The 15,626-nt window shown below is 38.0% G+C and overlaps 1 protein-coding gene across 1 annotated transcript; it reads left to right on the top strand.

Moving 5' to 3' along the window:
• The first annotated feature begins 13,511 nt into the window (after nucleotides 1–13,511).
• On the top strand, nucleotides 13,512–14,444 carry LOC113886047 (putative olfactory receptor 10D4). The gene has a single exon (XM_027531986.1). It carries the CDS (start codon nucleotides 13,512–13,514, stop codon nucleotides 14,442–14,444), a length of 933 nt encoding a protein of 310 aa, XP_027387787.1.
• Nucleotides 14,445–15,626: the final 1,182 nt, after the last annotated feature.

Genomic DNA, 15,626 nt, shown 5'->3' with positions numbered 1-15,626 from the left:
CCAAGTTACATTTTCCAACTTGGCCTCCCAAAATTCTCAAGTTATTCATCATTTCTCACTTTTCTCCAGAATCCGAAGAGAAAGAAGGAAAGTATTTACAGAAGGCCCCACGGACATACGAGTCCTTATTTTCTATGACATTTTACTGATGTATAGGTTTGTGTTCCATTTTTACTCCCCAAAGTATCCGTATCATTTTAAACCATTAAAACAAAACAAAAAAGTGAAAATCCCAAATAAAATAAATTGCTGCCCTTACAAAAAGCATGAGACAAAAAGGACAAAATGAAGTCCATTTGCACCGCAGACAATGGTTTGATGTGCAATGTGAGGATTCCATGGCCCCTCCTAACATGACAGATAAAATTTAAGATCATACAGAATCCTATTCCTATGCTTTGGTAGTGTGTCCTAGACTATATGCTGGATTCAAACAATTCTAGTATTAGTTTGCCATTCTATTAATGCTGGATACTAATGGAAGAATACTCATGTTATGATATCTTGTAAAACCTGGCTAATGATTATGACAAATAGTTATCACACTAATACTTAAGCTTGTTCAGTAGATTTCTATTCTATGCAGTGGAAAGTTCCATCATGTTTATCTTATTCACTGTTATATGTATTGGACATGCCCCAGTACCTAGTGAGCACTGTGTGTGAGTTTATTAAGATAATGAATGGGTAGCACTTATTCTTTTAAATTATCATGTAATAGCATATGTATTTTGGAGAAGACAATGGCAACCCACTCCAGTACTTTTGCCTGGAAAATCCCATGGATGGAGGAGTCTGGTGGGGTCACGAAGAGTTGGGTACGACTGAGTAACTTCACTTTCACTTTTCACTTTCATGCATTGGAGAAGGAAATGGCAATCCACTCCAGTGTTCTTGCTTGGAGAATCCCAAGGATGGGGAAGCCTGGTGGGCTGCCATCTATGGGGTCGCACAGAGTCGGACACGACTGAACCGACTTAGCAGCAGCAGCACCAGCATATGTATTTAGATGAAACAGAAACATGAGTGAAACATGGGATACAAAACAACAACATACACTAATTTAAATATATATTCTCATTAAAGTTGAAGATATATCAAGCCAAATCTGAATGAACTCCAACCACTTTTTAAAGCTCCTTTTAAATCAGTTTGTAATGACTGGGATTGCAAACAAAAAATTAAGCACTTTAAATCTTTCCTAAATGTAAAACTTTAGTATAGCACAGACACAACATAAAATTTTATTTAAAACACATGCACACAAACACACACGCATACACCAGTTTATCAAATTTACTGCATCGTCAGGAACAGCAAGAACAAAACAAATAATATAATTAAAGGAGGGGTACAGAACTTAAATATATACTCAAAACTATGTTTTTTTCCAGTAGCCATGTACAGATGTGAGAATTGGACCATAAAGAAGGCTGAGAGCTGAAGAACTGATGCTTTTGAACTGTGGTGCTAGAGAAGACTCTTGAGAGTCCCTTGGTCTGCAAGGAGATGAAACCAGTTAATCCTAAAGGAAATCAACCCTGAATATTAATTGGAAAGACTGATGCTGAAGCTGAAGCTCCAGTACTTTGGTCACTTGATGTGAAGAGTTGACTCATTGGAAAAGACCTTGATGTTTAGAAAGATTGAAGACAAAAGGAGAAGAGGTGGTAGAGGATGAGTTGGTTAGATAGCATCACCAACTCTTAAGACATGAATTTTAGTAAATTCTGGGAGATAGTAAAGCACAGGGAAGCCTGGCATGCTGCAGTCCATGGGGTCACAAAATGTTGGACATGACTTAACGGCTCAACAACAATAACCGTAACAATGGATTATATCTCTTCCTAATATTTGTGTTTTAATGAATCAGAGGGATAGTAATTATGAGATGCACAAACCCCTTGAAGATTTCTTGGAATTACTTACATACAAAGTAAAATATTAAATTTATAGTAAGGGAAATTGAGAAAGGAAAGATTGGGGCACATTACTAATCATAAATCAGTTCAGTGCTGGCGTGATTTTTACTAATTCAGTAAATGTTTTTCATAGGATAGAAATTTAGATTACAAGCTGAAACAAAATAATTAAAACTATGGATATATATGTGTATGCTGCTGCTGCTGCCAAGTCGATTCAGTCGTGTCCGACTCTGTGCGACCCCATAGCAGGAAGCCCACCAGGCTCCCCTGTCCCTGGGATTCTCCAGGCAAGAACACTGGAGTGGGTTACCATTTCTTTCTCCAATGCATGAAAGTGAAAGTGAAAGTGAAAGTGAAGTCGCTCAGTCATGTCCGACTCTTAGCGACCCCATGGACTGGAGCCTACCAGGCTGCTCCGTCCACGAGATTTTCCAGGCAAGAGTACTGGAGTGGGGTGCCATTGCCTTCTCCGATATATGTGTATATATGTATATATATTCAGAATTCATACACTCAACTGTTTAACATGTGACACAATCATTGTGTTTTGCACAATCCACAGTTTTGCACGGATAATAATGATGGTGATTTTGAGATATTAAAACATTTTTGAAAGTGTTAGTCGCTCAGTTGTGTCCAGCTCTTTGTGACCCCATGAACTGTAGGGGTCTGTAAATACTAGGATATAGTTAGAATCGTCACCTATGGTTCAGGAAATCAAAATATTTATATGCTACAATATGCTTCATCAATATGTAGGAACAAAATACTGACTGTTGCAAGAGCAGAGATCAGTCTCAAAAATGCTGTGTTCAGTGAAAGAAGCCAGACAAAAAAGGAACATACAGACTGAAAGTGAAGGGCTGGAAAAAGATTTTCCATGCAAATAGGGACCAAAGAAAGCAGGAGTAGCAATACTCATATCAGATAAAATACACTTTAAAACAAAGGCTGTGAAAAGAGACAAAGAAGGTCACTACATAATGATCAAAGGATCAATCCAAGAAGAAGATACAACAATTATAAATATATATGCACCCAACACGGGAGCACCACAATATGTAAGACAAATGCTAACAAGTATGAAAGGAGAAATTAACAATAACACAATAATAGTGGGAGACTTTAATACCCCACTCACACCTATGGATAGATCAACTAAACAGAAAATTAACAAGGAAACACAAACTTTAAATGATACAATAGACCAGTTAGACCTAATTGATATCTATAGGACATTTCATCCCAAAACAATGAATTTCACCTTTTTCTCAAGCGCACATGGAACCTTCTCCAGGATAGATCACATCCTGGGCCATAAAGCTAGCCTTGGTAAATTCAAAAAAATAGAAATCATTCCAAGCATCTTTTCTGACCACAATGCAGTAAGATTAGATCTCAATTACAGGAGAAAAACTATTAAAAATTCCAACATATGGAGGCTGAACAACACGCTGCTGAATAACCAACAAATCACAGAAGAAATCAAAAAAGAAATCAAAATTTGCATAGAAATGAATGAAAATGAAAACACAACAACCCAAAACCTGTGGGACACGGTAAAAGCAGTCCTAAGGGGAAAGTTCATAGCAATACAGGCACACCTCAAGAAACAAGAAAAAAGTCAAATAAATAACCTAACTCTACACCTAAAGCAACTAGAAAAGGAAGAAATGAAGAACCCCAGGGTTAGTAGAAGGAAAGAAATCTTAAAAATTAGAGCAGAAATAAATGCAAAAGAAACAAAAGAGGCCATAGCAAAAATCAACAAAGCCAAAAGCTGGTTCTTTGAAAGGATAAATAAAATTGACAAACCATTAGCCAGACTCATCAAGAAACAAAGGGGGAAAAATCAAATCAATAAAATTAGAAATGAAAATGGAGAGATCACAACAGACAACACAGAAATACAAAGGATCATAAGAGACTATTATCAACAATTATATGCCAATAAAATGGACAACGAGGAAGAAATGGACAAATTCTTAGAAAAGTACAACTTTCCAAAACTCGACCAGGAAGAAATAGAAAACCTTAACAGACCCATCACAAGCACGGAAATTGAAACTGTAATCAAAAATCTTCCAGCAAACAAAAGCCCAGGTCCAGACGGCTTCACAGCTGATTTCTACCAAAAATTTAGAGAAGAGCTAACACCTATCCTGCTCAAACTCTTCCAGAAAATTGCAGAGGAAGGTAAACTTCCAAACTCATTCTATGAGGCCACCATCACCCTAATACCAAAACCTGACAAAGATCCCACAAAAAAAGAAAACTACAGGCCAATATCACTGATGAACATAGATGCAAAAATCCTAAACAAAATTCTAGCAATCAGAATCCAACAACACATTAAAAAGATCATACACCATGACCAAGTGGGCTTTATCCCAGGGATGCAAGGATTCTTCAATATCCGCAAATCAATCAATGTAATACACCACATTAACAAATTGAAAAACAAAACCCATATGATTATCTCAATAGATGCAGAGAAAGCCTTTGACAAAATTCAACACCCATTTATGATAAAAACTCTCCAGAAAGCAGGAATAGAAGGAACATACCTCAACATAATAAAAGCTATATATGACAAACCCACAGCAAACATTATCCTCAATGGTGAAAAATTGAAAGCATTTTCTCTAAAGTCAGGAACAAGACAAGGGTGCCCACTTTCACCATTACTATTCAACATAGTTTTGGAAGTTTTGGCCACAGCAATCAGAGCAGAAAAAGAAATAAAAGGAATCCAAATTGGAAAAGAAGAAGTAAAACTCTCACTATTTGCAGATGACATGATCCTCTACATAGAAAACCCTAAAGACTCCACCAGAAAATTACTAGAACTAATCAATGATTATAGTAAAGTTGCAGGATATAAAATCAACACACAGAAATCCCTTGCATTCCTATACACTAATAATGAGAAAACAGAAAGAGAAATTAAGGAAACAATTCCATTCACCATTGCAACGAAAAGAATAAAATACTTAGGAATATATCTACCTAAAGAAACTAAAGACCTATATATAGAAAACTATAAAACACTGGTGAAAGAAATCAAAGAGGACACCAATAGATGGAGAAATATACCATGTTCATGGATTGGAAGAATCAATATAGTGAAAATGAGTATACTACCCAGAGCAATTTATAGATTCAATGCAATCCCTATCAAGCTACCAACAGTATTCTTCACAGAGCTAGAACAAATAATTTGACAATTTGTATGGAAATACAAAAAACCTCGAATAGCCAAAGCGATATTGAGAAAGAAAAATGGAACTGGAGGAATCAACCTACCTGACTTCAGGCTCTACTACAAAGCCACAGTTATCAAGACAGTATGGTACTGGCACAAAGACAGAAATATAGATCAATGGAACAAAATAGAAAGCCCAGAGATAAATCCACGCACATATGGACACCTTATCTTTGACAAAGGAGGCAAGAATATACAATGGATTAAAGACAATCTCTTTAACAAGTGGTGCTGGGAAATCTGGTCAACCACTTGTAAAAGAATGAAACTAGAACACTTTCTAACCCCATATACAAAAATAAACTCAAAATGGATTAAAGATCTCAACGTAAGACCAGAAACTATAAAACTCCTAGAGGAGAACATAGGCAAAACACTCTCCGACATACATCACAGCAGGATCCTCTATGATCCACCTCCCAGAATATTGGAAATAAAAGTAAAAATAAACAAATGGGACCTAATTAACCTTAAAAGCTTCTGCACATCAAAGGAAACTATAAGCAAGGTGAAAAGACAGCCTTCAGAATGGGAGAAAATAATAGCAAATGAAGCAACCGACAAACAACTAATCTCAAAAATATACAAGCAACTCCTACAGCTCAACTCCAGAAAAATAAATGACCCAATCAAAAAATGGGCCAAAGATCTAAATAGACATTTCTCCAAAGAAGACATACAGATGGCTAACAAACACATGAAAAGATGCTCAACATCACTCATGATCAGAGAAATGCAAATCAAAACCACTATGAGGTACCATTTCACACCAGTCAGAATGGCTGCGATCCAAAAGTCTACAAGCAATAAATGCTGGAGAGGGTGTGGAGAAAAGGGAATTCTCTTACACTGTTGGTGGGAATGCAAACTAGTACAGCCACTATGGAGAACAGTGTGGAGATTCCTTAAAAAACTGGAAATAGAACTGCCTTATGATCCAGCAATCCCACTGCTGGGCATACACACTGAGGAAACCAGAAGGGAAAGAGACAGGTGTACCCCAATGTTCATCGCAGCACTGTTTATAATAGCCAGGACATGGAAGCAACCTAGATGTCCATCAGCAGATGAATGGATAAGAAAGCTGTGGTACATATACACAATGGAGTATTACTCAGCCATTGAAAAGAATACATTTGAATCAGTTCTAATGAGGTGGATGAAACTGGAGCCTATTATACAGAGTGAAGTAAGCCAGAAGGAAAAACACCAATACAGTATACTAACACATATATATGGAATTTAGAAAGATGGTAATGATAACCCTGTATACGAGACAGCAAAAGAGACACTGATGTATAGAACAGTCTTATGGACTCTGTGGGAGAGGGAGAGGGTGGGAAGATTTGGGAGAATGGCATTGAAACATGTGAAACGTCATGTATGAAACGAGATGCCAGTCCAGGTTCAATGCACGATACTGGATGCTTGGGGCTGGTGCACTGGGACGACCCAGAGGGATGGTGTGGGGAGGGAGGAGGGAGGAGGGTTCAGGATGGGGAACACATGTATACTAATTAAATAATTTTCTATTAAAGAGAAAAAAAAGATGTCCTATACCATTTAGCTATCATTCTCTTATTACCTCTGTCACCCTTGACTGTAAGCAATCATTAATTTGCTTACTGTATCTATAGATTTCCCTGTTCTGGACATTGTATATCAGGAGAATCACATAAAATGTGTTTTTTGTGTGAGTCTCTTAACTTAGCATATTGTTTTCAAGGTTCATCCATGTAGTAGCAAGTTATGTCCCTCTGCACCTCCCCCTACTTCATATGTGATATGAATGTCTCTAGTTCTCTTGATTTCTGAGGCAACTATATGTTATTAAATGCACATGTACTTACAATTGTTCTGTCTTTATACCAGATTAACCCTTTTATTATTATAAAATATTGCTTTTTATCTCTAGTAACATGTTTTGTTTTAAAGTCTATTTTTTCTACTAATCTAACCACTTCAACTCCCCGTTGTTTCTATTTGCATGATATCTCTTTTTCTACACTCTTATTTTCCTTCTGTTTGTATCTTTTTTTAAAAAGTATTTATTTTTAATTAATTTATTTGGCTGCCCTGGTTCTTAGTTGCAGCATGTAGGATCTAGTTCCCTGACCAGGGATATGAAATCAGACCCCCTGCACTGAGAGCTCAGAGTCTTAGCCACTGGACCACCTGGGAAGTCCCCTGTTTTTGTCTTTGAATCTAAAATGTGTCTCCTATAGACAGAATGCATTTGGATCATTTTTATGGTCCAGTTCAATGATCTCTGCCTTTTGATTGAATTTTAATCCATTCACATTTTAATGTTAATATAGATATAATTGGATTTACATGTGATATTTTACTTTTTGCTTTCTATATGTGTCATTCCATGTCTTTTATTGTTCTTTTATTTCTCCTTTACATTTAAAAATTAATTTATAATTAATATTTTTTAGCATTTTTAGTTTCTTTAATGAGTTTTTCACTATATTGTTTGAATTATTACCTTAATAGTTGCTCTAGGGTTTACCATCTTATATCTTAACTTATCACAATAAGCTTCAGACATATACTAAATTAATTCCAGAGTGATAGAGAGACACTAATCCTATATAGCTCTCTGCCTTCTGCCCTCTCTTTGTGGTATTATTGTTAGACATATTATACCTATGAATGCTACAATTTCAACAATGCATTGTTGTAATTATTGCTTTGTGTAATTTTACGTCTTTTAAAGAAGCTGGGTGAAGTATGTAAAGCAACTATGTATTTATAGCTTTTGTTATAATCTTGTTACTTTTAGTTTTCTCCATTTGTTTCTGTGGTTTTGAATTATCATGTCATTTTCTTTGCTCAATACAGATTTGCTCCCATCTACCTCTTTTTCGCTATTATTGGCAAGTATATTACATTTTTATGAATATTTCATAAAAATATTTTATAGTATTTTTTATAATATTTTATAATACTCTGTAATACTTTATATGCATATTGTTTTATATATTGGTATTAAAATAAGTTCATTGAAATTAGAAAATATGAATTTATACTGTCTTTTTAAATAGCGTAGTTACCTTTACTAATGGTGTTTGTCTTTCATTTGTATTTGGATTACCATCTAGAGTTAAGTGCTTTTAGCTTGAAGGACTTCATTTAGTAGTTCTTATAAGGTACATCTGCTAGGAACAAATGTTTTCCACTTTAATTTTTCATAGAATGTCTTTATTTCATGTTTCATATTCACTTGGATGATTTCTTTAATGTCAGTAGTATCCTGGTTGGCTTTTTGTCCTTTGAGTGCTTATTTATCCTGGTGCCTTCTGAGATCCACTGTTTCATATGAAAAGTCGGTCAAAGTTCTCACTAAAGTTCGCTTGTAAAGGATGAGTCATTTTTTTCTGAATGCTTTCCACATTTTCTCCTTCTGTTTGGTATTTGGTATTTTTGTTATTCTGTGTTTATTTATGCCTATACTGCTGCTGCTGCTGCTGCTAAGTTGCTTCAGTCGTGTCCGACTCTGTTCGACCCCATAGACGGCAGCCCATCAGGCTCCCCCGTCCCTGGAATTCTCCAGGCAAGAACACTGGAGTGGGTTGCCATTTCCTTCTCCAATGCGTGAAAGTGAAAAGTGAAAGTGAAGCCGCTCAGTCGTGTCCGACTCTTAGCGACCACATGGACTGCAGCCTACCAGGCTCCTCCATCCATGGGATTTTCCAGGCAAGAGTACTGGAGTGGGGTGCCATTGCCTTCTCTGTATGCCTATACTACGTGGCCTTTATTGAGCTCTCTTCAGAGCTCATGATACATAGTGTTCAATACATAGCTGGTATAATATAGAGGGACATTGGTCATGTTTATATATTGACTTTCTCATTATCTCCACTAGTTCTGTGCCACAACCCATTGTACCCCTCTGTACATGGTGGCACTAAGATATAGCAATAAGCATCTTGCCCTTCATTACACACGTAGTTAGGGTAAATATAGTTCTAGTCTCAAATCCTCTTAACTCCTACTATCACTGTTTCCTACTGTATCATACTGACAACATCCCAGATTACACTTTAGTGTGAAAGGGTTGGGAAAGCCATATTGTCCAGAGTTGTTTGAAGAGAAGATGTCCTAATTACTGGGTTCAGTTACCATGCGTATCTGGTTCTCCCACCAAGTTACATTTTCCAACTTGGCCTCCCAAAATACTCAAGTTGTTCACCATTTCTCATTTTTCTCCAGAATCCAGAGAAAGAAGAATATTTACAGGTGATCCCACGGACACATCAGTCCTTATTTTCTATGACATTTTACTGATGCGTAGGTTTGTGTTCCATTTTTACTCCCCAAAGTATCCATACCATTTGAAACCATTAAAATAAAACAAAAAGTGAAAACCCTAAATCAAATAAATTGGTGCCCTTACAAAAAGCATGAGACAAAAAGGACAAAATGAAGTCCATGTACACCACAGACAATGGTTTGATGTGCAATGTGAGGATTCCATGGCCCCTCCTAACATGATAGATAAAACCTAAGATAATACAGAATCCTATTCCTGTGCTTTGGGAGTGTGTCCTAGACTATATGCTGGATTCAAACAATTCTAGTATTAGTTTGCCATTCTATTAATGCTGGATACTGATGGAAGAACCCTCATGCTATAATATCTAGTAAACCCCATATTGTGATTATGACAAATAGTTATCACCACTAATACTTAAACTTGTTCATTTTATTTCTTTTCTGTGCAAGACATATTTCCATCATGTTTGTCTTATTCACTGTTGTACCCATAGGACATTGCCCAGTGACCTAGTAAGCATGGCGTGTGAATTTGTTGAATGAATGATGGGTATCATTTAGCCTTTCAAATTATGATGTTATTGCAAATTTATTGATATGAAAACAGAAACATGAGTGAAACAAGTGGGATACAGAACAACCATATAACTTATTTAGATATATATTTTCATTAAAGTTGAAATACATATTCTCATTAAAGATGAAGAAAGCCAAATATGAATGAACTCCAACCACTTTTCTCAGCTTCTCTGAAATCAGTGTTGTAATGACAGGCATTGCAAAAATATTAAAACATCTTAAAACTTCCATGTATCTAAAACTTTAGTATAGCACACAACATAAATCTTTTCTTAAAACACATGGGCACACACATACACATGCACACAGCAGTTCTTAAAATCTTATTCCAGCATCCTCAACAAGAACAACAACAAAACAAATAACTTGATTAAAAGGGGGGAAAAGGACTTAAATAGACATCTGTAAAGAAGACATCCAATTGATCATCAAGCATATGAAAAGATGCTTAACATCAGTAATTGTTCAGTTCAGTTCCGTTCAGTCCAGTCCTGAAGTCGTGTCCGACTCTTTGCGACCCCATGAATTGCAGCACACCAGGCCTCCCTGTCCATCACCAACTCCCAGAATTCACTCAAACTCATGTCCATCGAGTTGGTGATGCCATCCAGCCATCACATCCTCTGTCGTCCCCTTCTCCTCCTGCCCCCAATCCCTTCCAGCATCAGAGTCTTTTCCAATGAGTCAACTCTTCACATGAGGTGGCCAAAGTATTGGAGCTTCAGCTTTAGCAACAGTCCTTCCAATGAACACCCAGGACTGATCTCCTTTAGAATATACTGGTTGGATCTCCTTGCAGTCCAACACACTCTCAAGAGTCTTCTCCAACACCACAGTTCAAAAGCATCAATTCTTCGGCGCTCAGCTTTCTTCATAGTCTAACTCTCACATTCATACATGACCACGGGAAAAACTATAGCCTTGACTAGACGGACCTTTGTTGGCAAAGTAATGTCTCTGCTTTTGAGTATGCTATCTAGATTGGTCATAACTTTCCTTCCAAGGAGTAAGTGTCTTTTAATTTCATGGCTGCAGTCACCATCTGCAGTGATTTTGGAGCCCAAAGAAATAAAGTCTGACACTGTTTCCACTGTTTCCCCATCTCTTTCCCATGAAGTGATGGGACCAGATGCCATGATCTTCATTTTCTGAATGTTGAGCTTTAAGCCAACTTTTTCATTCTCCTGATTCACTTTCATCAAGAGGCTTTTTTTCCCTCTTCACTTTCTGCCATAATGATGGTGTCATCTGATTATCTGAGGATATTGATATTTCTCCTGGCACTCTTGATTCCAGCTTGTGCTTCTTCCAGCCCAGTGTTTCTCATGATCTACTGTGGATATAAGTTAAATAAGCAGGGTGACAATATACAGCCTTGATGTACTCCTTTTCCTATTTGGAACCAGTCTGTTGTTCCATGTCCAGTTCTAACTGTTGCTTCCTGACCTGCATATAGGTTTATCAAGAGGCAGGTCAGGTGGTCTGGTATTCCCATCTCTTTCAGAATTTCCCACAGTTTATTGTAATTGTTAGGGAGATACAAATCAAATTCACATTGAGATATCACCTACACCCATTAGAATAGCTCTTATTGGGGAAAAAAGCAAAATAGAAAAGAGATGTGGAAAACTTGGAACCATTGTGCACCATTGGTAGGAACTGCAAAATGGTACATTCTCTATGGAAAGTAGTATGGTTATTTCTCAGTAAATTTGGAAATAAAATTACCCTATGATTCACTAATTTTACTTCTGAGTATACATCCAAGAGTCCTGAATATTCATACTTATAGTATGTTCATGGAAGAATTATTCACAATAGGTAGGGGGTGGAAGCTATTTGTGCCCATTAATGACAAACACATAATCAAAATGTGGAACATACATACATATTAAAAATAAGTAAATGCTTTTACATAATTATATTTTAGTCTAAGATTAATGAAGTAGAGACAGTGAGGATAAGAAGGAAGGAGGGGAAAGTCTCCAGTCTAATTGCCCCCCTGTTCTACAGACAACCCACATGGGGAGAAGGTCTCAAAGGCACACTCAAAGGCACACTTCAGGGAACAAAGGCCACTCCTTTTCCCAAGGAACACAGGCACTGTTGATCTGGATTTTCAGGTCTGAGTGACTTAATCAAAGAGGTGCACTCAGCTTCTCTGGTTTCAGAGCCTGGCCTTCTGTTCCAGGCTCTGAAAGAAAGAAAGCAGGAGGGTGGATGTGGAGCCCGGATTCCAGCCCATGTCGACTCTTTCCCTTCCATCTGTAGGTGCCTTCTTTCTGGAATGCTTTCTCCTCATCTGATGGGTTATACATAGGCATGTGAGAGAAGATGGAAATTGGCTCTATTGGAGTTTGGACTAAACACAGACTTAGCTGACTCCATGGGTTTTCTTAAGATATTCCTTAGTTAATGACGCTGAGTCTTAAAAGCCTTCATCGGGATGGCATACATTGTCATATTGCAGACATAATTTCTGTTGAGAGACTGACTGTGACATTGAGAGAAGACAGTTGTTTTTATTATTGCTAACCACCTGTTGCTTTTTCCTGAATTAAGTATTATCATTTCCATCGTGTTTCACTGTATTTCCACTAGATGGTTCTTAGTTGTCCATTTTTCGAGTTGACGATGCAGAAAGCATTTTTGTGAATCAATGACATCAATAGATGATTCTAAAGTGCTGCAGGTGCAGATCAGCCTAAGTCAAATGCTGTGTGGAGTAAAGGAGCGTTGAAATCAGAATTCAGTACCTTGAGGGAATTTTCTAATGAGGATAGGAATTTGCTGCATTACATTAGGGGTTTTATATATATTAAAGCATTATTCCTCATTAGAATCAAGTTCAGTCGCTCAGTCATGTCTGACTCTGTGACCCAATGGACTGCAGCACGCCAGGCTTCCCTGTCCATCACCAACTCCTGGAGTTTGCTCAAACTCATGTCCATCGAGTTGGTGGTGCCATCCAACCATCTCACCCTCTGTCATCCCCTTCTCCTCTTGCCTTCAATCTTTCCCAGCATCAGAGTCAGTTCTTCATATCATGTGGCCAAAGTAGAATCATATTATTAGATCTTAGAATCATAAGATATTAATAAACTATTAACCCAGATACTGAGGGGATGTGGAGTTTTTTTTTAAATCGTGCAAAATCACTGAGTGGGAATTAGATTGGGCATTTAAATTCAGATAAATCTGAGGCAGGATTTATCTTCTATCCTCTTCTCTATTCTTTCTCTTGTGCTATCCATTATCCTTCAGTGGATACAGATGAAAAATGGCTGAATATCACTCATTAATTAGTAAGGACTGGACTGACTCCCATCTAGAAGTTTTTTTATGTATAATGCCTAGATGTTATTCCTTTCCCATGGGTCCTGTGCAGGTATTAGTGTTTTGGGGAAAGCCCATCTCAGTGATACCGCTGTCTGACCTTCCAGGTGTGACTAGATGTGAAGATGAGGAATCACACTCCAGTGACCGAGTTCCTCCTCATGGGAATCCCTCACACACAGGGGCTGGAACATGCGCTCTTTGTCTTCTTCCTCACCTTCTACCTGCTCACTCTTGTGGGGAACCTGCTCATTCTCCTGGCCACCCTCACTTCCTCCAACCTCCACACCCCCATGTATTTCTTCCTGGGCAACCTGTCAGTGTTTGACATCTTTTTCCCTTCCGTGAGTTCCCCCAAAATGATGCTCTACCTACTGGGGCAAAGCCGGACCATCTCTTACCAGGGCTGCGCCTGCCAGCTCTTCTTTTATCACTTCCTGGGCTGCACGGAGTGTTTCCTGTACACCGTGATGGCCTATGACCGCTTTGCCGCCATCTGTCACCCCTTGCGGTACACGGCCATCATGAACCCCAGGGTGTGCGCCATCTTGACTCTGAGCACCTGGATGGGGAGCAGTGTGCATGCATCTGTCCTCACATTTCTTGTGTTTAAGTTACCCTACTGTGGCCCCAAGGAGGTGGGCAATTTCTTCTGTGACATCCCGGTGGTGCTGTCCCTGGCCTGTGCAGACACCTCTCTAGCTCACAGGGTGAGTGTCACCAACGTAGGTGTTGTGGCACTCCTGTGTTTCCTTCTTGTCCTCACTTCTTATACTCGCATCATTATCTCTATATTGAGAATCAGCTCCTCAGAAGGCAGGCACAGAGCCTTCTCCACCTGCAGTGCCCACCTGACTTCCGTCTTGCTCTTCTATGGACCTGTGGTCCTTATTTATCTGCGGCCTGCCTCCAGTTCTTGGTTGGATTCTATGGTTCAAGTGTTGAATAATATCGTTAACCCTTCCCTGAATCCTTTGATATACAGCTTGAGAAACAAGGATGTGAAGTTGGCTCTGAGAAAAGCACTAATCCAGGGAGTACGCACCAGTGGAGTGTAAGTTTTCTGTCAGTACCTGTGCTTATAAATTTGCCTTGTATTTATAGGGGATGACCAGTCTCTTAACATTGGTGTGACTGCTAAACAATTTGAATGGATTTTTTTTTGTGATTAGCATGTATATATTTATATAATTTTTATTGAGCAAAATCGTTTACAGCACTTACCATGGGCCAAGCACTATTCTATGCACTTTATAAGTACTGATATAAGTTATTATGATAATTATCATGTGGAGTAGGTATTATTATCCCAATGTACAGAGGAGGATATTAAGGCACCGGAAGGTTAAGAGACTTTTGCAGTGTCACAGAGATAGAAGTTTGCTGAGCTAGGACTGTGACTGCTAGAGTGTTAGCTTTGTGCTAATAATGCTTCTTCTGTATTGTCAGAAACGTGTGTGTGGGTTTCCTGTCATGTCTGACTCTTTGCGACCCCATGGACCGTAGGCCGTCAGGCTTTTTTATCCATGGAAGTTTCCAGGAAAGAATGCTGGAGTGGGTTGCAATTTCCTACTCCAGGGGACCTTCCCGACCCAGGGATTGATCCCGTGTCTGTTGCATCTCTTGCCTTGGCAGGAGGATTCTTTACCACTGTGGCACCTGGAAAGCTTTGTATTGTCAGAAGTATAGCACAAATGCCCACTTTTCCAGGAACTTGTTTTCAACTTACATGGAGTATTCTCCAATTTTCCAAAAAAAAAACCAAAAAAAACACTGTAGTCTATTCAGTTTGTTCCATTCCATTAAATTCCATTACTCTTTTTTCCTATGTTGTGAGGAGTGTTATATACCTGAGTCTGATATAAAGAATTTTGGTTACATTTCAGAAACCAGATGATATCCACATATCTACTAGTGTGTGTTTCATAGATCCTCTAGTTTTAGGCAGTATTTGCTCTTAACAACAGTAGTTTTAATTCTGTAACAGTGATTGCAGATTTTCTTCCATTAAATCAAAGACAGAGTTTGAGTTCCAAAATTCCTAGCACTTTAGAAATAATAATCTTCTTTTTCCTCATGTAAATAAATAGGTTTGAAGAAAATAGGAAAACTGTAAAAAAGTAAAGTGACTAGAAATTACAAATTAATCCTACCACACAAATTATAATCACCATTAACGTTCTGACATTTTTCCTCTCTCTCTTATTAATGACTAAATTGAAACTAAAATTTCTGATTTC

The sequence above is a fragment of the Bos indicus x Bos taurus genome, chromosome 29, assembly GCF_003369695.1.
Source record: "Bos indicus x Bos taurus breed Angus x Brahman F1 hybrid chromosome 29, Bos_hybrid_MaternalHap_v2.0, whole genome shotgun sequence".
Classification (NCBI taxonomy): domain Eukaryota; kingdom Metazoa; phylum Chordata; class Mammalia; order Artiodactyla; family Bovidae; genus Bos; species Bos indicus x Bos taurus.
The sequence above is the reverse complement of the archived record's forward strand: the minus strand, read 5'-3'. Positions and strand labels throughout refer to the sequence as shown.